Source organism: Lissotriton helveticus, chromosome 5_1, assembly GCF_964261635.1.
Source record: "Lissotriton helveticus chromosome 5_1, aLisHel1.1, whole genome shotgun sequence".
In the NCBI taxonomy this organism is placed as follows: Eukaryota; Metazoa; Chordata; class Amphibia; order Caudata; family Salamandridae; genus Lissotriton; species Lissotriton helveticus.
Genome location: NC_136065.1, coordinates 756801629 through 756826934, shown reverse-complemented (window position 1 = coordinate 756826934; position 25306 = coordinate 756801629). Strand labels below are relative to the sequence as shown.

Below are 25306 nucleotides of genomic sequence, written 5' to 3'. Positions count from 1 at the left end.
CCCACATCGCATTTGCATACTTATTTTTCCCCTTGCTGCACTCATTTTAAGTTTTCTTTCACTTAATATTGCACAAGGCTTGGAATGCATCGCTTTTAGACAACCCTACCCTCCACAAAGCCTGCAAGTTCATATAATTTTGCCTTACTATTACGCTGTTTAAGACAGCTTACGAGGAGGCTTGTTTTGATGGGTCCTCGGTCCGACTCTACTACTGGTCATGACGCCCCAGTTTGACACATTGCATTACTCAGTTTGCTCACACAGTAATTAAGAGACGCGAAACCCTCATAGAGGCATATGTGTCAAATACTTTATTTACGATTCTCAAATAGTGATTTTGTGAGAATCGCTATTTGAGAATCGCAAAACGAGATGAAATAAAAATCTCGCAAATGTTTCGTGATTCCTTGCTATTCCTTAATTGCGACTCGCAAATTGTGAGTCGCAATTAAGGAATAGCTTTCCATTCCCATTCACAATTTGCTAGTACCCATTCGGTACTCGCAAATTGCAATTGCATTCATTCATTTATTCTAAAACTTTATTCGATCTTTGTATTTGAGATCATAAAAGTACATGACACGTATTCACAGAGATACAGATACAAAGTCATATAAACATTTCGCAAAAGAGAAAAAGAAAGCAATACAATTCCTTTATCTCTCAAGTGGGTATACTTTTACACACCTATCCATTCTTCAATGAAGTTTTGAGCCATATCAGTTAAAAAAACAAAAGAAAAAAAAATGATCCATAACCTTTTTACAGTTGCACATGTCTCCTTTTGTTCCTACAAGCCCACAAAAATGACGCTAATGAATAACACACTAAAAGATCAGGCAAGGATTTAAAAAAGTATAAGGCAACCCGACATTGCTTAAAATGGTATTGTTTTAAAATGGGTACAATAAATTGATTTCTTTCCCTCTGATAAAAGCCACAAAAAAATAAAATGTGGAGGTCACTTTGGGGGGATTATAAGTCACAAGGACAGAGGGACAATTCCGAATGTTTAAACGTCCTCTCTGGGAACCCTAACATTGAAGGTACTAGGCTCAGACAGAACCTCAGCAGGATGAATTTGTGGTGGGCAATAGGAATATCTTCTAAGTAAAAAAATATCCGCCCTCTAACAATAATGGTGTTAATTGATACATGATGGCTGCCTGCTTACAATAATTCCTTTCCTTTCGGACATATTGAGCCCAGTGCATAAAGGTGTCCGCAAACTTCTGTTTGGGCATCTTTTTGCACATTGTAGGGATTTCAAAAAGCTCAGCCAAGCCCAGGGTGGTTAACTCCTGTTTCAAATATTTCAACCACCTAATCCTGCTGTGGTTATCCATATTTAAAATATCTCTAATTATGTTTTGGGTTAGGGTCACTGTGTCCCTGCGCCAGATGGAAAGCCAAAGCTGAAGGGGGGCCAGTGTGATAAAGTCCGTAATGTAGGACAGACCTAGTTCCTTGTGGGCTACATAACTCGAGAATGATTCTGGGAGGGAGACCACAGATTTAAAGAAATCTGTTTTCGATAATTTGCAATGGCTCAATAGATGCCATACCGCATACCCTAGCTCCATAGGTAGCTGCCGACTTTGCCTTGGCCTAATAGATTTTTTTCATTGGAATTAGTGGCTTTGCCCCCAATTTTTGGGAAAAAGATTTTATTGCTCCTACATTCCTCTCCATCCCCAAGGCTCTTCCTTTGACCAGTGGTGCCCATGCTTCTTTATTGTTGAATAAATCCCCTAAGTAAGGGAATGATTCAACCACAGTATTTAGACCAGAATCCATATTAAAATGTGGTTGCTTCTCTCTTTCACCAGCCCCAACGACCATTACAAATGACTTAGACTGCTTAACTTTTAAATCCAGCGAAACCATAAATGACACATAAACTGTATTCCCCGCACTGCACACCTCTCGCCCATGCTTTACTTCCTCCAGTACTAAATGTTAAATGGACATGAGTAGAATCAGCTGAGGATTTAGACGGTGAGATGGATACCTGAGACACAATGGTCTAATCGGGTAATTTTGCTAGGGTGGGCATCAACTATGTTTAACTATATGTAGGTATCGAGTTTACCTCCGACTCAGAAATACAGTTTTAAGTAAACTATGGGACGAATGAAGGTTAAAATCGACACATAGTAAATAAAAGTTAAGCTCCACCATGGTTAGAATATTTTTTTATTAAGATGGTTAATATTCCAAAAGCTCTGGTAACTCTTGCTCCCGCTCATCATCTGGCTGGCAAGCAGGCAAGAGTCATGTGAGCAGTTTTAAGGGGGACAATTAAACAAGGCCGACTGGCAGTACCCGATTTTCGCAAGTATTTTCTAGCCTCCCAAGCGCAGTAGGCTACTCTTCTGTTTGTCTCGTATCTACTGTGCACTCAAAGCATCTAGGGGCATATTAGCAAGAACCTCGTTAAAATTAACACCGTTTTAGCTGCAGTTTCCTGCCGCTAAAACGGCGATAATGGGCTTGCTAATATGCGTTATAGAATTCCAATAGAAGCCCAGGTTAGATGTGCAGGGCATCTAACCTGGCCATCTATTGGAATTTTATAACGCATATTAGTAAGCCCATTATCGCCGTTTTAGCGGCAGTAAACTGCCGCTAAAACTACGATAATTTTAAGGAGGTTCTTGCAAATATGCCCCCTAGTGATTAAAAACACAGGGACATATTATCAAGAAAGGCGATAAAATTATTGCCGCTTTAGCGGCAGGAAACTGTCGCTAAAGCGGCGATAATGGCCTTGATAATATGTCCTTGTGAATTCCCATAGCAGCCCAGGTTCTGGTGTTAGCCTGGGGTGCTATGGGAATTCACAAGGGCATATTATCAAGGCCATTATCGCCGCTTTAGCGGAAGGAAACTGTTGCTAAAGCAGCGATAATGTTATCGCCTTTCTTGATAATATGCCGCTCATTGCTTAAGAAAGGCTCTTTGAAAATTAGGATGCTTTATACCTTCGAGTCAACATAATTAACACTCAGATACTCATAGTGTTCCGTTAATGGTAGTGAAGGCAAGGGGGGGCTCAAAGAAATCTTCAAAAAAGTGAATTTGCCGGTGTTGGTTGATCTCTTTGTGGAACGTAGATTAATGCCAGTGCAAACTTTCTAAATTAAGGATGTGACTTCACACTGGTGATGTCATTCTTTCGATTATTTCACATATTACAAACAATAAATCTCACTTTTTTGAGTCGCCCACAAGAGTATGTTATGCTTATTAAAGTGATCTTGAGGCCAGAGGTTATAGTAAGTAAAATGTTATTTGTTGCAATTAATTCAAATAGTTACAAAATGCAGGGGCAGCGCATGACGAGACCTGCCTCGGCAGTGAATGGAACGGTAGACTTGTGTACCTGAGCTCCCATGGAGAGAGCATTTTCCTTCTGAGTGACACAATGCAAGTCTGATTTATTTATGTTGCTATACTGATGCTCAGATGTGTACATGCGGCGGCCATCCTAATATATTGAGCACAGGAAAATAAATGAGCACGTGGGTATGGTCTACCGGCCAGAGCGGCAGACTTTGGAACTGGGCTCGACTCTCGGCCTTGGCTAAACATCCTCTGAGTCTGTAATGTAACTGGTGCACATGTAAAGCGCTCCATTACCTTCGGGCCAAGTTCGTGCTACATAAACTGCAACCATTGTTTTTTTTTTAATTCTCACCTGGATTGCAAGTTTATTTCACTGCAGCTGATGAACTCGAATCAACTAATGACTCGGGGTCAAGCTAAGTGCGTGAGGAAGTTTGTTAGTATCAACATTTAGAACTGAGCAGAGTTTAGGATTTGGTGGAATAAAGAGTGAATAAGGTTGTAGAAAAATTATCAATTGATATAAGTAACATGGAAAAGAAGTTAGATTTGTTGAAGGCAGGAGTACTGCCTCAGTTCTGAGGATGATAGTTTTTGGTCAACAAGAGAAGTGGAAGCTCACATTTTGGACAATTTTTCTAAGGTTTCACATAAGAGGACACGTGGAGGAATTTAAGGATCAAAGGCAAGGGAGAGAGAAAACAAGCAGCAGCTAAACATGCGAGTGGTGTGCGCCGTGTGCGCTGCACTAATTAACAAGCAGCAGCTGTTTTCGAGAGCGGTGCGTGGGTGTGCGCGCAGTCTGTTCATTTTCAAGCACTGCACTCGTGCTTCTGAGGCGCCCCTGCTCACTCCCGCAAGGTGGATGCCGCCACATGGGTGTGCTTGAAAATTAGCAGAGTGACGGTCAAAGGCCCTCCTAAGCAGCGCATGCGTGCTGCGTAGGTGACTAAAAAAGGAGCTAGAGATGATCCCTCAAACTATAGGCCCATAAGCCTGATCGATGTCCTGCAGAAGGTTTTCAGAAGAGTTCTGTTGCAGAGGATTCAGTTATGGGCAGACGATAACGCTATTCTACCACAGTACCAGGCTGGCTTCAGGGTAAGGACGGAACAATCGACCAGGCATTAAGGCTCCTTCTTATCTATTGGAAAGTGGTGGTTATAGGCCAAGTCAGTCTTTCCCTAGCATTCATTGACTTAAAGACTGCTTTTGATTCAGTCCCTAGGAGTAAACTATGGCTGGCACTCAAAGACATGGGTATTCCCCCATTTATTCTTAATCTGGTAGTTCGGCTACACGAAGAGAACTAGGCTCGAATTAGGTGGGGAGTGCAAGGACAACTGATCGATCGCATTCCAGTCAGCAGGAGGAGTTTGACAAGGTTGTGTTCTGGCTCCCACTTTATTCTCCCTTTATATGAACGGAATGGTCAGCTTCCTGCAAGAAGACGTAGCAGATGCACCAATCTTGGGGGGGGGGGGATCAAGGAAGGTACCAACCCTTTTATTCGTAGATGACTCCCTGCTGGTGTCAAAGACCCCAGCGGGTTGCAGCGACTACTTAATAGGTTCTAACTTTTCTGCGATATCAGGGGGCTGGTTATTAACACCTCAAAAACAAAATTCATGGCCTTTAAACCCCCCCCCCCCCATAAGTCATATAGAGACAGCCCCTTGCTTGGTGGGACTCCCTTGGAAAGAGTTGGCACTTTCGACTACCTTGGTGTCCGACTCTCAGATAAAATGTCGTGGCAGTCCCACCTAACAAAGATGCTGATGGGCCACAACCAAGTAGCGGGGTCACTTGGGAAGAAACACCATTCTTCATATAGCAGACCGGTAGCCCCAGCTCTCCAGGTCTATGACGCAAAAGCAGTCAGCACAACGCTGTACGGAGCAGAGCTGTAGGGATTTCACAAGGCCCACGACCTCTGCAGATCTGAGCATAAATTCCTAAGAGTTCTGGTGATGCTGCCTCAAAACATTCCCCTCACTCCCCTTATGCTTGACATGGGTAGACGATCCATTGGTGATATAGCAAAGCTTCGCCTGCTGCTCTTTTGGGCTTGTATTAGTAGGATCCCAGAGCTCCTACCCTTTGTGGAAGCCCTATCTGAGTTTATCCAGATAGACACAAGTAGTGAAGTAGGCTGGATCTCCAACTTATGCAAAATGATGTCAGCATAAGGGTTTCAAGCACATTGGAACAAGCAGGACCCACCTAGGAAAGAAGAGCTTAAACGTCTCTACGGGGAATGGGTGGAAGAACAAGAATCCAGCAAACCAAACTTAAGGAGACTAACCGCAGAATTTTATCTCCATAAACAGACCAGACATTTAGAGCCCTTTTCAGACATAATTCAGGTCCCTTGGGACAGAATGTTCTACATCCATTTTAGGTTTGGAACACTCCCTGTCTGCGAGACAACAGCTAATTGGTACACATGCAACCGAACACCAAAGGACTGCCCATGTTGCAGGGCCCCAGTAGAAAGTGTTGCCCATGTTTTTTTTTGCTTGCCAGGCATACATCACGTCGAGGGTGAAATGGTTAAAACCGATCTGCCGGCAGCTGACCACTCTTTGCCTGTCCAGCGTGTCCAAGTTCCTAAGCCATGCATTGCTCATCATACAAAAGACCCAGACAGGAATGCTACAGAGCTTAGTAGTATGTTGATTACACTCAGCTTCCGTAAGGCTCATAGGCTGGAAATTTATGTTTTATATATCTGTTATGCAAGTGCACTTTATTGCTTTTAATCTCTCCATGATGTTGCCCTGGGGAGGGTTGGAAATTGTAACAAGGCTTGCCAGGGATTGCAAATTGGGCCCAACAGAAGAGGCACCACACTAGAAGCATTGTAATGCGTCTTCCCCCTCATTTATAATGTGTTTAATGTCTTTTTTTTAGTGTACTATGTTGTATTAATCAATTTATCGTTGACTGTCAAACTGCCGATTGTACTCGGGTTGCAGTTGTGTACTAGGATGATTGCTTATATATATATTTATCTGCAATATGCTGCTGTATGAACTGTTCACTTTTATATCTTTTTTCATCAGAATTGTGTTTTTATAGCTCAGACGTGAGTCCCAGGATGCTTGATTCCGTTCTGGGAAGGACATGGCTTTTGTAGTTCGGACTGGACTGTTCCCATGGGGCACAGGGTCAGCGCTGATTTGCATATCGCCATTGTCTAACCCAGGGTGGTGTGGAGTGGAAAAACGATGGATTTGGGCCCAGATCTTTGGACTGGGGTGAATGTGTGACATTGATCCACATTCTGTCCATCACTGTTGTGTTTGCATTTATAGCTTTTGTGACATGAATTGCATATTAATTGAAGCATACACATTATAAATTATAATTGATGCTGATCTGATTTTTGCCTTCTGTAAATAACTCACCTTTAATAACCTTCAAGGTTTTGAAACTAAATTACTCTCTGTCCTTTTTTGTGGCTCCTAACGTGCTTCATATATTGCTAAATGTATTGATTTGTTGGCTGGGCTCAGGATGTAGAGCACCAAAATCCTTAGGGGATTACCACCTCTACCTGTCCATCAAGAGAAATACTTTATTGTCCTCGAGTTTGCATAAAGAAAAGCGCTAACAATGTATTTTCTAATATTCCAAAAAATTGATCTTATTTCAAGTATTTCCTCTTTACCATTAATTCTCTGGAGAGGAGGTTTAGGCAGAGTTGTGTTCCCCACCTTACTGGCCGGTTAAGGGTATATTCTGATGGCATATTATTTGGTAGCTCAGGCAAAGTGTTCTCAAGTCTGGTTTCAATAGTTAAAACTACTCCCACATTTTGATTCAGAAACAGAGGTTACATCCCCACTTGCTCTGGGTAATGGATATATATTTTCAAACACTTCAGTAAAATCCAGTGTAAATACAGTAAGGAAAATGTTTTATCCACCCCAATTTCTAAACTGGAGTTTTGATGTTGGGTGACCTTTTCGGGTATAATGTATTTATGATGATAGGGTACGGGGAATGGAATGTGAGCAACATCTGCGCATTTTCCATGATTTCAGTGACCTATAGACCGAAGTTTAATACATTTGTATATACTATGTTACACCTAGAGGAAGTTCCAGCACACAGATAAATGCCGTTCAAGCGAAGAGGGCTGCATTTTTTGTGTACGGCTAGGTAGTGACATGGGACGTTAGACTTTTGGGGCTAAGTGCACGAAACTATCAGCAATATCTCCTAAGAAGTGGATTAGACAAACGCTATGTAGGGAACCAGAGGACGCTTATTAAGTCATAACTTTGCCATTTGGCGGAAGCTTCAAAGAGTATTTTTTGCAGCTTCTAGAGTGCCGTGATACCTGAAACTGTAAACAGCATTAAGCACTGGATGGTTTTGGAGAGTGGGGATGTTTTTTGTTATATATTCTTTATGGGAAAGGCTGAATGTATGAATCCAAGGGGATTGCAATTGGTCCATTTTGGGATACATTACTGGATTCAGTCCGAAGTCTGAGAGAGGAGTGGTCCTCATGATTCTTATTTATTATTTCAGGTCCGCAGAAGGAGCAAAGCATGCCGGGGTGGCTTGCGGGAAAAGGATGAAGTGCTTTCAATCAATGGGAAGCCCTGCTCTGGCATCTCTCATGCAGCAGCCATGCAGCTGATAGATTCCGCCATTGGACGACTACAGATCTGTTTAAAAAGGTAATGCCTCATCCTCCCACCAGCAGAATTAAGGGTCCTATCTATAGGTAGGATGCAAACAGTGAGCGCAAATTGCGCAATAACATTACCTGATCTGCCAATACATAAGATGATTCACAAAAATCCCATTCTCACTATCTCACCCTCACTTCCAGTAATTCCCTCCCTCACTAATTCTCACTCTAACTCACGTAATGAATCCAGTCTTACTCATTCTCACTCACTGCCAATCACTGACGCATTCTCACTTTAATACCCACATACATGCTCACACATACACATGGCATGCTCTATCTCACACAAACAATCTCACATGCACACACGGACCCCGCACCCACGCACCCCCACCTGCTATTTCCAAATCGGAATGGTAAGAGATAAACGAAAAGGAAGCACTTTGTAAAACAGCACCTGTCCCTTCAATATACATGGGCTGCTTCGTTAAAAAAAAAAAGCATTTTGGGAATGCAAATGCAGGGCTAGCGGTGTGTCCTCCATCCTTGCATTCACAGCAAGTCACTTGGAGGTCGCAAATGGTGACCTGTCTTATTAATACTCATTAAGCAAGTTTTTTTGCAAGCTCCAGAGAATGAATAGGAATGAGTGTGTTGACTGTTGGAGTGTGAGGAATTGTTAATGGAAATGAATGTGAGTGAGTGACAGTGAGTAACAATGAGTGAGAATGAATGCTTCATAGTGAGTGGAAATATGTGTGAATAAAATCATGAGAGTACGTTTTTGTTCAAGTGAGATTTAGGGAGTGAGAAACTATGAGTAGAGGGAATGTTAAAGAGTGCACAGAATGGGAATGCATAAGTCAGAGTGAGAATAAGTGAGACTGAGTGAGAACGAATGAGTGTGTGTGTGTGTGTGTGATCATTTATGAGTGTATCTGAATGAGAGTGAGCATGAATGAGTGAGTGAATGTAAGTGAGTATGAGAGAATGTGGTGTTATGTTTGCAAGTCTGCATTAGGCCCTGGCATTCTGAAGATGTCTTGGTTTATAGAGGCACCCTAAAGCAAAATGTGTGTGCTAGCATACTAGAGACAATTCTTAGCATGATACTGACACTAACATGCTAGCGTTATACTTGGCATATGGAGATAGCCATGGAAAAATGCTGTCGCTGGTGTACTGGAGAACATTCTTTGCATAGAGGTACCCATTTTAAAATGCTGGTACTAGCTAATGGTAATTCATGGCTTAAGAGAGGAGAACCATGGAATTCTGTGTGGAGAGTGACCATGACCAGATTCTGGTCCTAACATACAAGAAGTAATGTTTGACATAAGGGTCACCCATGGTATATGGACCGCACTAATTGCAAAATTGTGGCACTGGCATATTGTATGTTGTTTTTGGCCTGAGGGGGCACCCATGGCATATGGGTGGAGGGACACTAATGCTAAAATGCTGGCCCTGGCATAATGAAGGTACTTTTTAACATACAGTAGCACCTGGGCCACATTTTGAAAAAAATGGCGTAAACTCTTGGAGAGAATCAGGTTTCATTAGCCTTGCACATCATGAAAGGACTTTAATTTTTAATGAGTGCCCTTTCAGAGCATGTGCGATTTTAGCAAATATATGTCATCATTCTGTTTTAAAAAGCACCATTTGACCCTAATATTTTTCCACGGTTTCTCGGGGAATTACCCCCTCCCCCGAGTTCTTCTTGGAATATGTCAGGCTCACTAACTTCATTCTCTCACTACAATACAGGGCAAGTATTACACCCCACCACTTTAAAATGGTGAACACCCTAAATATAGAATCATAAATATCGACTGCCCAGAATATCGAATTAAAAATATAGAGAGGTCATAATATCGAATTACCAAAATATAGTTGGATAGAATATCGAAATTGAGGTGAGAAATATCGATTTCCATAATATCAAATTTAAAATATCGTTTTCCATAATATCGTTTTTTTTTACTGTTATGTATGGTAGTATATGTGTTAAAAATATATATTATTTTTGTAATGTATGTTGAATTTTTTTAAAGTATTGAATGTTATGTTATTTAATTTTTGCGTAATTTAATTCCGTAGCGGGTTGTGGGTTTATAGGGAAATAGGGTCGGAAGTAATTTATTTATAGTAAATTAAATATTAGTTTTTATGAATTATTAATTATTTTTAATTTAATTTTGCATTTTAGTTCTGTAGCGGGTTGTGGGTTTATAGGGGAATAGGGTGGGAAGTACTTTATTTGTAATTAAGTAAATATGTATTTTTATTTATATGTATTGCTAATTAATTTATTGTTAATTAATTATGAATTGGTAATTACTTGTTATTAATTGGTAATTAGTTTAATTAATTCAATAATTGATACTTATGTTAATTGTTTTAATTTATTATTTGGAGTGGGTTGTGGGTTATAGGGGAATAGGGTGGGAAGTAATGCAATTGTAATTAAATAATTATTTAAATTATTTTTATGTATTGACAATTTATTGTTAATTAATTATTAATAGGTAATTAATGTTAATAAATAACATTTATTGGTATTTATAATTAATTAATTATTAAACATTTGGTAATTGGTAATTAATTTTAATTAATTTTAAATTGGTATTGATAGTTTATTCTTATTTAAATATTAAATCCTTACTTTCCCTACTGTTGCACTCTCTGGAGTGGGAATAGTAATGTTTACCCCTACGCTATCCAACGCTTTCCCTACTGTTGCACTCTTTTGAGTGGGAATAGTAATTTTTACCCTCCCGCTATCCAACGCTATCCCTACTATTGCACTCTCTGGAGTGGGAATAGTAATTTTTACCCTCCTGCTATCCAACGCTTTTCCTACTGTTGCACTCACTGGAGTGAGAATAGTAATTTTTACCCTCCCGCTATCCAACGCTTTGCCTACTGTTGCACTCTCTGGAGTGGGAGTAGTAATTTTTACCCTCCGCTATCCAACGCTTTCCCTACTGTTGCACTCTCTGGAGTGGGAATAGTAATTTTTACCCAACCGCTATCCAACAAATTCTCAAATTTTGTTTTTGTTCGAGTGTGACTACTAATTTTATTCCCTTAGCTATGTAATGTTTTTAATTTTGTTATATTTAATGTAGTGTAAATTATTAATTAACATAAAAATTATTACTTTAATTATTTTAAATATTATATATTTTTTTATTTTTTTATTTAGATAATATGTTTATTTATATATATATATTCACTGAAAAAACCATAGGTTTCAGCCACGTTATAGTTAGGTATTAGCATTTGAAAAACCTTAGAAATTCACTTTAAAAACCAGAGGTTTCACCCATGTTATAAGCTGGACATTTCTCTCATACAAAACCATTGAAATTCCCCCGTTATAGTTAGTTCAGGTAACTGCAATGTACTGCTGATGACGTCACATATTACATCACTCATCACATGGTCAGTGACATCACTGAAGACATCACTGATGACATCTCAAATGACATCAATGATGACATCACTGATGACATCATCCAGTGAATGTGTTTCTTTCTGAAAAATAAATATTTTTATATATGTGCATTGCGGGGGCGCGAGTTATAGTTAGCTGAACTAACTATAACGGGGGAATTTCAATGGTTTTGTATGAGAGAAATGCCCAGCTAACTATAACATGGGTGAAACCTATGGTTTTTTCAGTGAATTTCTAAGGTTTTTTTAAATGCTAATTCCTAACTATAACGTAGCTGAAACCTATGGTTTTTTCAGTGAATTTCTAAGGTTTTTTAAATGCTAATTCCGAACTATAATGTGGCTGAAACCTATGTTTTTTTCAGTGAATTTCTAAGGTTTTTTAAATTCTAATTCCTAACTATAACGTGCCTGAAACCTATGGTTTTTTCAGTGAATATATATATATGCACTGGAAAACTAAACACCCACAAAGAAATGGGAAGTTTGCATCTCTGCAACCTCTCTAATTTTTCACCTTAGTCATCTTCCACTCAATCAACACAACAACCACAAATATACACACACCTACTTACTACCATTCTTACCTAAGCTTATCAATTATTCTTCTTTAATTCAAATTCAAAGTGCAGGCCCTTTATTCAGCCTTCTTGGTAACTACTACCCGTGAATAGCAGTGGGTAATTTGCACACTTCTGTCCTTTATTGCGTCTTTTCTACCACACACTGCGGCAGGTTTACAAGCCCCTTGCGCCACTTTTGCATCATTTTTCCCACGACCTTGTAAATCTGCCCAACTGTGTGTACTTTATGCACTAGCTTTCTTCCTTAGTTGTTGTACTAGTTTCTCTTGCTCCCACTGCGGAATCCAACACCCTATCTGTGTAATGACCTGGAAATCCAAAGATCCACTTCACTGACAATGCAGTGGGTAGTTTACGTCTCTCCAACCTTTCTTATTTTTCACGTTTTTCATCTTCCACTCAATCTACAAATCATCCACACATACACACATCTAATTGCTGTATTCCTTAGCTGTGATTATCAACTATTCTTCTATTTTATAATCATATTCAAAGTGCAAGCCCTTTATCGAGCCTTTTTGTTGTAACTACTGTCCCAGGAATTCTGCTCATACACAGAACTGTGCATAAAGACTTAGAACCTCAGTGAATTACGGTGTACCAAAACTCACCTTACTACACAAACCCCCTACCAAACTAGCAATCAGTGACTCATTGGTTCTTCGCCCTAGAGCAAAAACACCAATGACTAGTCAACCCAGAACATGCGACTTAGATTACATGAAGTAAAGTGGATAACAAAAACACTCTTTCAATATAGTCTTACACCACTCCAAAACAATATGTAAATAAAGACAAGTGCAACTTTGAAATGTTTATTTCTAACGCCATAATCTCATGCACAGTACCTTAGAAAATACAACCACACATATTATCAGAAACAAGGTTGTCAGCATTGTTACTGTTTTATGAAATACCAACGGAAAAAACATTCTATAATGCTAAAGGTAAACAAATTTAAAATAAACCCACATTTCACCCTCCCTACCTAGCAGATTAGTTTATAACTACAGAAAGTCCCATAGGATTACATGGGCAGACCCATACCTCTGGTACTCAGCAGTAGTGGATCACATTCAGTGCTCCACAAACTGTCAAGATGCGAATGTTCTCCAACTGTGTGTAACTTTGCCTCCACAATAGATTATGAAACGCGCAAGTATCAGAGGTGGCCACAGCTCCATATGTATTATGGCTCGAACGTGCGAGGATCATTCTGAATAACAGAGACAGTATTCAAGATAACCTTGATGTTCCATGCTCTCACTATACACACAAAACTAGCGAGGCAGTTTACAAATCTAGCATACCAAATTATTCTCATATAAAGCAAAATACTCAGCCATCTCTAAACTATATCACAAGAACTTGTAGTGTGCAAACCAGAGCAGGAAAGCAAAAATAGCGTGTAAGCTTCTAATAAACCCATGCTAACTTAACAGGGTGTGAGTGCAACGCTCAGCCCCACGGCACCCTTTCTTGATCAAAGCACGTGATATAAACGTGGGCGAATTAGGAACGCAGAGTCCAAGCCTAAAAATCAGAGTCAAGTTCACATTTCCCAAAAAAAGTTATTCGCTCTTTGATAGAAAGCAGTAACTAAATAATAAAGAATACGTAGAAAAATCAAAGAGTCTTAATCCAACAGCGTGTAAGCACAGTATGTAGCAACAGCCTCCAACAGGAAGTCATTGTTCTCATCTGAAAACATTTCAGCCATCCAATTCAATAGTGGGAATGAACATACATGTTCCTCAACGACCGGAGACTCTATCACCATCGGAGGAAAACTCGGGTCATCTTCAATGTAACTGCGTGCCAAAAACTCAAGCGCCGCTGCAAAAACATTCCAACGTCCCATTATTCCATGTGTCGCTGCTAAGGCCATAATCCCGCTGCCAGAACAGAGCGTGTCATGAACCAGTAAGGGGCTCATCAGCTGGTCATAATCTGCGTTGGGAGACACCGTACTGCAGAGACACAAATCCAGGGCCCAGTCAAAATCAGAGCTCAGGCAATGGAACACAGGTTGAACGCATGTGAAAAAGGAAAATCGAAACGATAATCCATAAGCTGCACTCAATGTAGCCAAAGGCAGCGCTCCGTAATAACTAATCATTCGGTTGCGAAGCAGCAACAGACGGGACATATTATCGTCTGCTGCAGGATGTGCATCCATATTTATGTAAATAAATTAATAAAAGCACACCGGCAACTAATGCGAGTATTAAGCACAATCCACCAAAGATGCAAGAAAAAATCGTATGAAAAAATCCCCAAAAGACACCAAATATACTTTCTACATAAGTCACAAGGCCACTGCTTCTAACTTTAAAAAAGTAAGTTAACCCCATAGTCAAGGACACATTAAAGATACTCTAAATTAACTCCCCAAAATTCAAGAGCACGTCTGTATTTAATAAATCATGCACTTCTATGCGGGTGTTTGCTACATGAAGGACAAATGTTTATCTACCAGATATAACAGCGACCTCTTTTTGAGACAATAGCGATCTTATACGACTCATTTGGTTGACTCTGCTTTCAAGGTCGAAATCGACAGCCAGATGGAAACATCCAGCTTCCCATGCAGAGGAGTTAACACAACTTTTTTTTAATCAAACCACACGCCCAGTTACCGTAATCATGTAAGCGATGCCTGCTAACATTGCACAACAATCTCCATTATTTCAAAGTAAATAACTCCTGTTTCCAGTAAACTGAACGTAGTTATGATAGCAGGTGTCGGACTACCTTTCAAAACTCAGTCCAAATTAGGCGCATCTTGTATACAAGAGCCATGCAATTGTATGTGTCTACAAATTAAGGAGTGATCTGGTACTATTGTGCAATCCTCGCCATTCACATAGACTTCTTTTCCCTCCCTCAGACACCTATATGTAAAAGGTAATAACCAAGCTTCATGCAGATAATCGCTCCCTAAACATCCATATCTGCCTATAGCATAGTATTTCATGCAAACCTCAAACTTAACCAGGTTAAAAAATAACGTTATGATACTGTGGATAAGCCACACACCTGAATTGGATCTCCAATGAGTGACTACTTCTAACCATTCTCATAGCGCGCCCTGTGCTCTGATTTGACAGTGAGAGAGTGATCACACCATAGTTTGTACTGCTGATCATTCTCAGCATACGCTACGAATACCCTTTGACGTTACACGCCGCATCAAAGCTTCCGTGTGACGTCATGTACGGCGCCCCGTACAAAAAAGACGCAAAGGTTTTTAATTGTTTAAAAACATATATTCATGTATTTAATGAACATACTAACAGAAGACTTAATCTCGGATAATTATGGAATCTTTTTTTTAAGTTTTAAAAATCCTATATTACTTCTATATTGTAAGAGTGCAGCTGCGTGCCCCTCCGCCTGCTACCCTAGACCCCACCACGCCCAGACCCGGTTCATAAGCACGCGTTATCGTCACCACAAAACCATTAGCTCGCATATCGCTTTTCCACACATGCTTTTACTACTAGTATGCATTTACCACACATGATAAATGCATAATCTTAATAATGTTTTTTTGTTGACCAACACGTGTTGTAATGCCTGTGCCTTACGTCCTTCAGATTAGTTTCTAGGTATACGTGTGACCAAGTCTGATAAGATCGGAGGCCAAGGACAAACACCGTGGTATCTGTGGCACGAAATCTCATCGATCACAGAGAAAATATGCACAGGGTAAAATGAAAGTAACAGTTATAATAAAAATAACGGAGGAAAACTACTAAAATGGTGGTTGGACGGAGTATGTATGAACGTTTGGCGCCTCGACACTACATTTCAAACAAATATACATACAATATGTTTATTTATATATTACAAAAGTATAGCACCGGATGACACACATGACCCGGGAAAAGAAAGTGGCAAATTTAATACCTAAAATCAGGAGAGGTTTGCTTGGCGAACTTGAAGAAAAAGAAAAAAAGTGCACTTGCAAACAAGGCTGCGCATGCGTAGAGAGTACAACTGATGCAGGGAAAAAAAACGGAAAGTTTTACATACTGTCATAGAAATATAGCTCTAAAAAGTGCCCCCGTAATTTGCCCCCCCCCCCGGAACCTAATAAACAAAACGGACTTCTAGTTTTTTTTCACCTTTTCCACCGTGTACAAGTAGTGCACGAGTACCCCGCCATTTTTTATTTTTCTTTAAATAAAAATTGAGCCTAAAGATCCATGTACCACCCCCTGACCAAGACTATAGGGTCAGAATGTTTCTACCCTGCCACCTTTCCTTATTTCTCAACTTTGTTTTACTGTTTTCTTGTGACTCGGCTCTCTCGACAAACAAGATGGCTGCCAACATTTCCTGTTTTGGAGTATTGACAACCAATCAGCATGCAGCTCTTGCTCGTAATTGTACGTATTTCCATACACGTACGCCGCGATTTTCCTTTAAAAAAATACAAATAAAAAATAGAGCCTAAACATCCATGTACAACCCCCTGAGCAAGCCTAGAGGGTCAGAATGTTTCTAGCCTACCCCCTTCCCTTATTTCTCAACTTTGCTTTACTGTTTTATTGTGACTCGGTTCTAGCGAGGCACAAGATTGCCGCCAACACTTCCTGGTTTTGAGTGTTGACAGACAGTTCACAGCCAATCAGCATGCAGCTCGCGCTCGTAATTGAACAGATTTCCGTACGCGTGCTGAACTCCGTCTCTAGATATCGCTTTGATTTTACTTGCAATTTTCTCAGAAACTACTGAACGGATTTACACCATTTAACAAAAAGCACAATCTTCGAACCGAACTCTACCTCTCTGCCAAATTTGGTGTAATTCTGTTCAGCCGTTCGGGCTGTAGCCCTGGCTAAAGGTCCCTATGGAAAATTGCATGGGGAAAACACGTTTTGGGACCCCCCTTTTTTCTCAGCCCCCACTTGACGAATCACCCCCAAACTTTCAGGGAAGGAGCGGAACTGAGCAGGCCATTTTCTTGGAGAAATTCACAAAGATTCGTCCACCGGCGCCAAAGTTATTCCAAATAGAATTTTGTGGATTTCCTATGGAAACTAGGTCCTAACTATAACTACCTGCTGGCGGCCGCCAGTAGGTAATATATATATATATATTGAGTAAATATAGACCCCGGCTGAAAGTGAACAATAGCGGCCCAAGAACCGGAAGTCTCCGGTTCGATTCGGGGCCCGCGACCGATCGCGCCCAGAGCCTGCTTGGACTCCGGCCTTCCCATCGGCCGTGTACTAGGGGCGGGATGACCCCCCCCTTTATCTCCCTTATTGCTGCCGCGGCCGCAACTCGCGCCTGTCTGTGGCATGGAGGGAGCAGCCGGCGACAGACTCCTGGCGGGCTGAAGAGATGCCCAAAGACTCCTGAGTGGTGGTGGGGCCGCGGGGTGCGGTCCCCTGGTGGCTGAAACTGCCTCCCCATGGTGAGTGAGGATACCCCCCCTCATGTGCTCACACGGAGTGTGGATGCGGCGTAGTGGCCAGAAGAGGCAGCTGAGCTCTGCGAAGTTTGTGGGGGACACCAGACTGTCCCTGGAGGGCTCCTCTGGAGGATCTCTTATTGCTCGGCGGCTGGTGCTGGAGGGTGAGACGCTGACTCCTTGAATACCAGGTACGCCTGCAGAGGTGGGCATTGGACCTGAGGACCCGGCTGCGGTTGTCGCTCGGCTGGATGGATTGCGGAGCGGCTGGCAGGGATTGACCCTGGATTCAGTGCCTGATCGTTGGAGGTTGACTGGTACCTGGCTGCAGTGCGGCGGAGGTGGTGATCTACTCATGTGGCTGCTGTGCAGGCCGGTGGAGGTGGTTGTGCCGGCCATGGCACGTCAGGATCGCTGAGAGCCCCGCTGGCCATTCGGCTCCATGTGCGCAGACCCAGCGGCGTCGAAATTGACTAGAATCCGAGCGATGCCCAGATTCTCTACCTGTGATGACTACAGCACCTGCTAATTGTTGAACGTCGAAACGTGTGGCCGGACCCGAAACCAATGGTGAGATGCCGACTAGACCGGAGACAGAGAAACAGCAGTCTAAATCCTCCAGGGGGTCCCGACCCGTCCAATCAAATAAACTGGATTGCTATACGCAACCTAGGGGTTCGCCCACAGGTTCCGGGAAGCCGCAGGACGGGGGTGGAGGGGCCTCGGGACCGGCGTCAGAGCCTACATTACTAGATGTGATGGCAGCAATAGATGGGGTTAAAACTTCCCTTGGTCAAAAGATGGAGCCTTTAGACCACAAGTTGGACACGGTGACCATCGAGGTCAACCTAATCTGAGCTGATCTTAACAAGACGAGTGACAAGGTAAAGTATTTGGATATCAAGTTGGCGAGTTTGACGGACGACGTAGCGCAACTTCAGCAGGAGGTGCGAAACCTTAAAGCCTCCGGCGAGCAGGCGAGCCGTAAGCTGGACGAATACGAAGGGAGGGCCTGGAGGAACAATGTGCGCATCATCGGAGTTCCGGAGAAGGCTGAGGGTCAGCCGCCTGATTTGTTTGTGGAGGACATCATCCTCAACCACCTGAAACCGAAGGGGTTGGGAAACTTCTTCACGGTGGAGCAAGCGCACAGGATTCCGGGGGGACGGCCGCGTCCCGGGGCTCCACCTCGGCCGATGATTGCGAGGGTGCTCAACTTCAGAGACAGAGACGCCATCCTGCAAGCCTCCAGATCTGGGGGCCCTTTGAGGTATGAGAACTCCACCCTTAACTTTTTATCGGACTTCACTCAGGCGGTTCAGTGGCAGCGGCAGAACTTTCTCGGAGTGAAGAAGCGACTTCGTGAGAAAGGGTTTAAATATGCTATGATGTTTCCTGCCAAATTGCGTGTTGAGACTGGGGGAAAAGTCTGTTTTTTTGATAACCCCGAAATTGCCTCAGACAGGGTGGAGAGCCTTTCCTCCCAGGGAGACTCTCAGAGACGGAGTGGAGAAGAGGGAGAGGGCTCGCAAGAACAGGAATGATAAGTACTGTTGACTTCTGTGGAGCGTAATGTTGAGAGGTGGGGGTCAGCAAGGGGGTATCATTGTAATTATGTTCTTTTGTAGGGGAGTTGACATCGATGTGATATTATCCTTGTGGTGTGCGGGGCGGTGGGACACCGAACTCCTCCTTAGATCTACTTTTAGATAGTCGGTTAGTTAGAGCATGGGGCGACAGGCACACTGCGAGTTGGGGGTTGGCGATAGCCGAAAGCAGGGGTGCAGGGTGGGGGGAGGGGGAGAGATGGATGTGGGGATTGAAGATGAGTGTGTGTGGTTTATTCAGTTATTATTATTTAGTCTCAGGCGACAAAAAGTTGTTGACATGTCTTTCACATGGTTACGGCGGCACGATGTAGTCGAGGGTCGGGGATGAGTGTGTTGAGTTGGAACGTGAACGGTCTAGGTGATAAGATCAAGAGGGGGATGGTTGGGCAACTTTTCAGGCGACATTCCCCAGATGTAGTCCTGCGTCAAGAGACGCACCTGGTTGGTCAAAAATGCATGGCCCTTCACAAGGGAGGATATAAGCTGGTGGTGCATGCAGGATTTACGTTCGGTTCCAGGGGAGTTGGGATCCTGGTCAAGAACTCCTTTCCATTGTCAGTGCAGTCAACTTGGATTGATCAGAGGGGCAGATATGCGGGAGTCTCGGGGCTGGTGGGGGGGCCAGACGATCACACTCCTGTCCATTTATGTGGCGCCTGGCCTACAGACTGAGACCTTCCGAGACCTCACTACTATCTTCCTAACGCTACCCCTTGGTGATCTGGTTTTGGGTGGGGACTTTAACTCTGTCTTAGATGAGGAGATGGACCGTAGCCTACCCTGGATGCTGGCGCCGGCACGGAGATGACTTTCTGATTTCCTGGGCACCCTGGGGCTGGTGGACGGTTGGCGGATGCGCCATCCGACATCTGCACATTACACCCACGTTTCGGCGGCTCATGGCAGCCTATCACGGCTGGACTATGTGCTGCTTCCGGCGGCTCTGGTGTCCAGGATCCACAAAATTAAATATCTCGGCCGGGGAATTTTAGATCACTCCCCTCTGTGGCTCAGCCTCGATCTCGGGTTGTCGACTGTAGGCAGAGTGGCGCCAATAGGGGCTTGGCAGTTGAAGGATCCATTGATAAAAAAGGAGGTGCTCAAGATGTCGGACCGATACTTCCGGGAGAAGGCGAGGTGTCAGTAGATTCTGCCCAATCCCTCTCGGAAGCATATAAAATGGTAGCTAGAGGTGAGGTACTATCCCTGGTGTAGAGGAAAAGGAATGAGGGGCAGGCGGAAGTGGCTAAAAAGGAGGCGGAGGTCTTGCTTTTGGAAGAGAGGGTGGCTGGGTCGCACGGGCCGGCTGACCTTCATCTGTTGAGACTCCGTGAGGAGGAATATAGACTTCTTGTTAGGGATCGTGTGGTGGCCCAGCATAATGCTGTCCAGAGCCGCATATACGAGCATGGCGATAAGGCGGGCAAGTTGATTGCTTGGCTTGAGCGTGGGGAGTGGGCGTCTAGGCTGGTGCCGGAGCTAGAGGGGCTGGGGTCGAGTAGGGTCACCGACCCGCAGACCGTAGCGGATGAATTCTCTGACTATTACCAGAAGGTGTACACGGCGGGTAGCGACTTTACAGAAAGGGACAACAGCGACATGATTAGGGATATAATTATGCCACGCCTATCAGATGACGATATGCGTTATCTTGATTTGGCGCTCTCGGATGACGAAATTGCACAGGCGATTAGGCAGGTTAAGTCCGGCAAGGCGACGGGTCTTAAAGGGATACCTATTGAAATGTACAAATTTAAAGCTAGTAAGCTCGCCCCTCACCTGAGCGCCAGGTTCGTGGAAAGTAGAGAGAGATGGGAGCTTCCAAACGACCAGCATGTGGCAAACCTAGTAGTCCTACACAAAGTAGGCAAACCCAGACATCCTGTTCCTCTTAAAGGCCCATATCGCTTCTCGACACAGAGCCCAAAATACTGGCGAAACTGTTGGCAACTAGATTAGTTAAGGTGATCACGACTTTGATACACCCGGATCAATCCGGGTTCATACCGCGCTGGAACACGGCGCTAAACCTGCGTAGGCTGCATGGTGTTGTTGGAGGGTGCCCGTGGCTGAAGGAACAGGTGGTCCTGGTGTCCTTGGACGCCACGATGGCCTTTGATAGAGTGGAATGGCACTATTTGTTTGCAGTATTGACAAAGCTAGGCTTTGGAAGTGGGTTTATCGGTTGGGTGCGCTTGTTGTATGCGAACCCCATCGCGAGGGTGGTTTTAAATAACTGTAAATCCAGGGATTTCTCCCTGGGGAGGGGCACCGGACAGGGTTGCCCGCAGTCTCCGTTACTCTTCGCTCTTGCGATGGAACCGTTGGCTGCCTGGGTCAGATGGGACATTACTATACACGGCTTGCGGTGGACGCCTACCTGGGAGGACAAGATCTCGCTATATGCTGACAACGTGCTCCTTAACTCACCAGCCCTGGGGCCTCTTTTCGTAACTTCCTTGATGTGCTGGCTGTTTTTGGGAGGTATTCTGGGTTAGCCATTAACTGGACTAAATCAGTGATGTTTGTATTATCCAGAGACCTACCGGTGATCCCGGAGACGTGCCCTATCCACATTGAGACTACAGGATTTAAGTATTTGGGTATATTTTTCACGCTTGACCCTAAGTTGCGGTATGATTACAACCTGTCCTCACCGCTGGCCAGGTGCAGGAAAGATGCGGAGCACTGGAGTGCCCTTCCGCTTTCTTTGCTCGGCAGGGCCACTCTATTTAAGATGATGGCGTTGCCTCGGTTTTTGTATGCTCTGCAGAATTCGATGGACCCGGTGTCGACCGAGTATTTCAAGGAGATTGAGGCCCTGCAGAGGCAGTTCCTGTGGAACGGCGGGGCCCGTATCTCTTTCAATAAATTGACTCTCCCGTGGTATGATGGCGGGATTGGGCTTCCGGACTTGCGGAAGTACTACTGGGCCTCGCAATTAGCTGCGGTAAACCACATAATCTACGGACTCCCTGGAGATCCGGGCTATGCGATGGATCGGTCATTAGCCCCGGGTGGAATGATAGACAGAGCTTTGTACTCTAAGCCAGGGAGGTTTCTGTTGACTGGTCCGACTGCTCATGCGGTACAAGTATGGCATGCTGCCACTAAATGTCTTGGGTGGGAGGGCAGATGGACGCTTGCTAACCCTTTGTTCAATTCTGAGAGGTTGGGCAGTCTGTGGAAGACCAAGGTTGGACCTTATATGTATTACCCAGATTAAGGATGTGTGGGGTGAAGACTCTATACGTACGTTCGACTCCCTTGTCAAACGATATAGTCTGCACCAGAACGAATACTTCCGATATCTGCAGGTGAGGCACGCTCTTGCCGTTCACGTCCCCAGGGGCACAGAGCTCCTGGAGGTGTCTCCTCTTAAGGACTGGGTACTGGCCGGACATCTCCCAGAGAAAGCTATCTCATTGATATATAGGAAGTTGGTTAATAACTCTGAGAACCCGCTGCTGAAGATCAGGACTCAGTGGAGTACAGATGGGTTAGAGCTGGATGATGAAGATTGGACGGAGGCGGTGTCATCCCCCAGAGTAGTTGCTATCCAGATGTGGCTTCGATTGGTACAGCTGAAGGTATTGCATAGGTCCTACATTACCGGGCCACGCCTGGTGCGAATGGGGAGAGCTGAGAGTGGAGACTGCCGGAGAGGGTGCGGAGACGTGGGTACCCTGTTGCCTATCCTCTGGCACTGTGAAGTGATACAGATGTATTGGTCAAAGATTCATGATAAGTTGAGAGAGGTGTTGGGGTGGAGGTGCGGCCTGAGGCTCGGAGATGTTTGTTGAACGTGTGGGAGCCGACTGATTTGAATGCGTACCAAAAGCAGTGGGTTACGCTAGCATATATGGTGGCCAAGCGTAATATAGCTCAGCTTTGGGGCGCTAGTCAACCGCCTCGAGTGGGAAAGTGGATGGAAGACCCTGACTGGGGCATGTTCCGAGAAAGATCAGTATATGTGGCCAGGGGTTGTCCGCGGAAATGGGGGAAGATCTGGGGAGCTTGGAACAGTTACCGCGGGGGACTTTGCGAGCCGCCCATGCCAGGGCCAGACCTAGAAGCACAGGAATCCCCTTGTTAATTGTCATCTGTTAGATTCTGTTTTGTGCCATTTAGACCCGTGAGTTGATATCGTACGCTTTCGCCTGAGACTTACCTTTTCTTTATTTTGTTGTAATGTTTCTTATTGTGTAATAAAAAGATTTTAAAAATAAATAACAGAGCACCGGTAGAGTTAATTTACCGGCAGAGACGGCGTGAGGTCAACAGGTGTAGTGGCTCCTAACATCTCGAGTAAGAGTGAGTACAATTCTGGGCAAAAGGAGCACAAGCACGGGGCACGCAGCGCTGTTCCGTTTGTCTAACTCTGCCTTTGCCTCACGTTGCTCCGCTTTTTCTAATACTGCCTTTTGGAACGTTTTCACCCCCACAGATCTTGAGTGACCCACAGACCGATTTCTCATGGGTTTTTTGTTCCAGGACCGCAGAAACTACATACCGACATTCGAGAGATTCATGAATTCTACCTACCCCAACAACTGATATTTGCCTTGAAAAAGCCCACGGCCAACAGGCTATAGGGGCAAAACATGAAATAAAAATCACGTATGTCAAACTTTCAAAGAACATTTGAATGTTAACTTTGGACTACTGTTGACAAATCGTGAGGGCACAATCCTCCATTTTCTTCTATATTTACCCTTACAATGGCTCTTGGGTGAAGCCTTTCGCGAGGAATGTGCCACAACACAATTGGGCCCTGACAATTGTAGCACCTAAACCCAGAAATTTCCACCCAAACAATTACCCACGATTTCTCATGGGGCATTTTCTCCGATAGTAAGGGGTGAAAATAACTGGTTTTAACCATATGGACACAGTGACCTGAGGTTTTTCATCAATAGCGGGGCCTAGCGGTATTGTTTACCTAGACTATAGCGGTATGTTAGTTTATTTAGAAGAACTCTACAAAGTATTAAGCGTGACCTAATAACCAAGGCATTACGTGAATACGGATATGAGTTTACATGTGTGTATGTCTTACTAAATCTGATACAATTGCCTTGGCCACAAAAATTGCACATTCTTTCCATGCTTGTTCATCATGTCATATTTTAAATTATATTTTCCATAGCTCACTCATAGCCACACGGACCGTTTGTTAAATGTATAATGCAGATTGTCATGAGCACGTGGCCCACCCATGGGAGACCCAGGTCTATTTGCAGTGTGACCTAACACTTTATAAACAGATACTCATAATACTATTGTATTTTTTACTCTTGTCGTTCCAGAGAACTACTTCTTATTTTTTCATTTTCTAGTGGCACTGGATCAATTTAGGCCATTGTATTCCCTTTTCTCTATTAAACTGTATTGATTGGTCCTGACGAAGCGCTCTGGATTTCCTCCAGAGACGGTGAGATAACGCCAAACATGTTGACTTGGAGTATATCCATGACGGGTATACCACACAACAAGCTACAGAGGGACATAATATCCCTCACTGCAGCACCAATTTCTTTAAATTTTTAACAATGACTGAGGGGTCATTTTTCTAATAAAAATCTCTCATATTCCCTCCAGTCATTTTTTAAACCACTCAACTAGGACTTCACTGCCACTTACCCCCACGCACCCACATGGCTTTATCAAAAAATCTCTGAAAACGTGACCGTTTGTGAAACCAGTAGCGCATTGCAGCACTGATCTGACGAGGAGCACCAGCCCAATGATGATGCATGACATCCTTTGGGATGTGTGAGGGCATCATGATAAGCACACACTGTCCTCCACTCGCAGAGTAGTGGAACGACTTGAGTGACTTCTATTTTTTCTACCTCTCCTTCCAAATAGGAACAGTGACCCCCAACTTTTCCTACCTCTCCTTCCTAATTGGAACAGTGACTCCCGTTTGATAAAAGGTATTTACTTGGGAGCACACGTCACTGGACCTCCTAATTGCTGCTAGTGTCCCCCCTCTTCATAAATAGTGCGGTTCAGAATAGATGGTCATTTATTCCGTAGCCTCTCTGCAGAGCACACAGAGCAATGCTCACGTATTCCAGTTGCAGTTGTGATTCTGTACATATTGTTTGTGAAGGAGGTACACAGTTGTCAAAATATTGACAAGGTAAACGTAAAGGAAATAATAGTGTTTACAAGTGAGTGGGTGCATTGTGTATTTGTGGGGTGGTAAAGTGAAGAAGAT

At 43.6% G+C, this 25306-nt stretch overlaps 1 protein-coding gene across 1 annotated transcript in view; it reads left to right on the top strand.

Moving 5' to 3' along the window:
* Positions 1-25306, top strand: part of SYNPO2L (synaptopodin 2 like) — a 387443-nt gene that overhangs the window by 65759 nt on the left and 296378 nt on the right. Inside the window, exon 2 of the mRNA XM_078643229.1 lies at positions 7894-8045. Within this exon, the coding sequence (XP_078499355.1) occupies positions 7894-8045 (152 nt within the window). The remainder of the gene's footprint in view (positions 1-7893; positions 8046-25306) is intronic.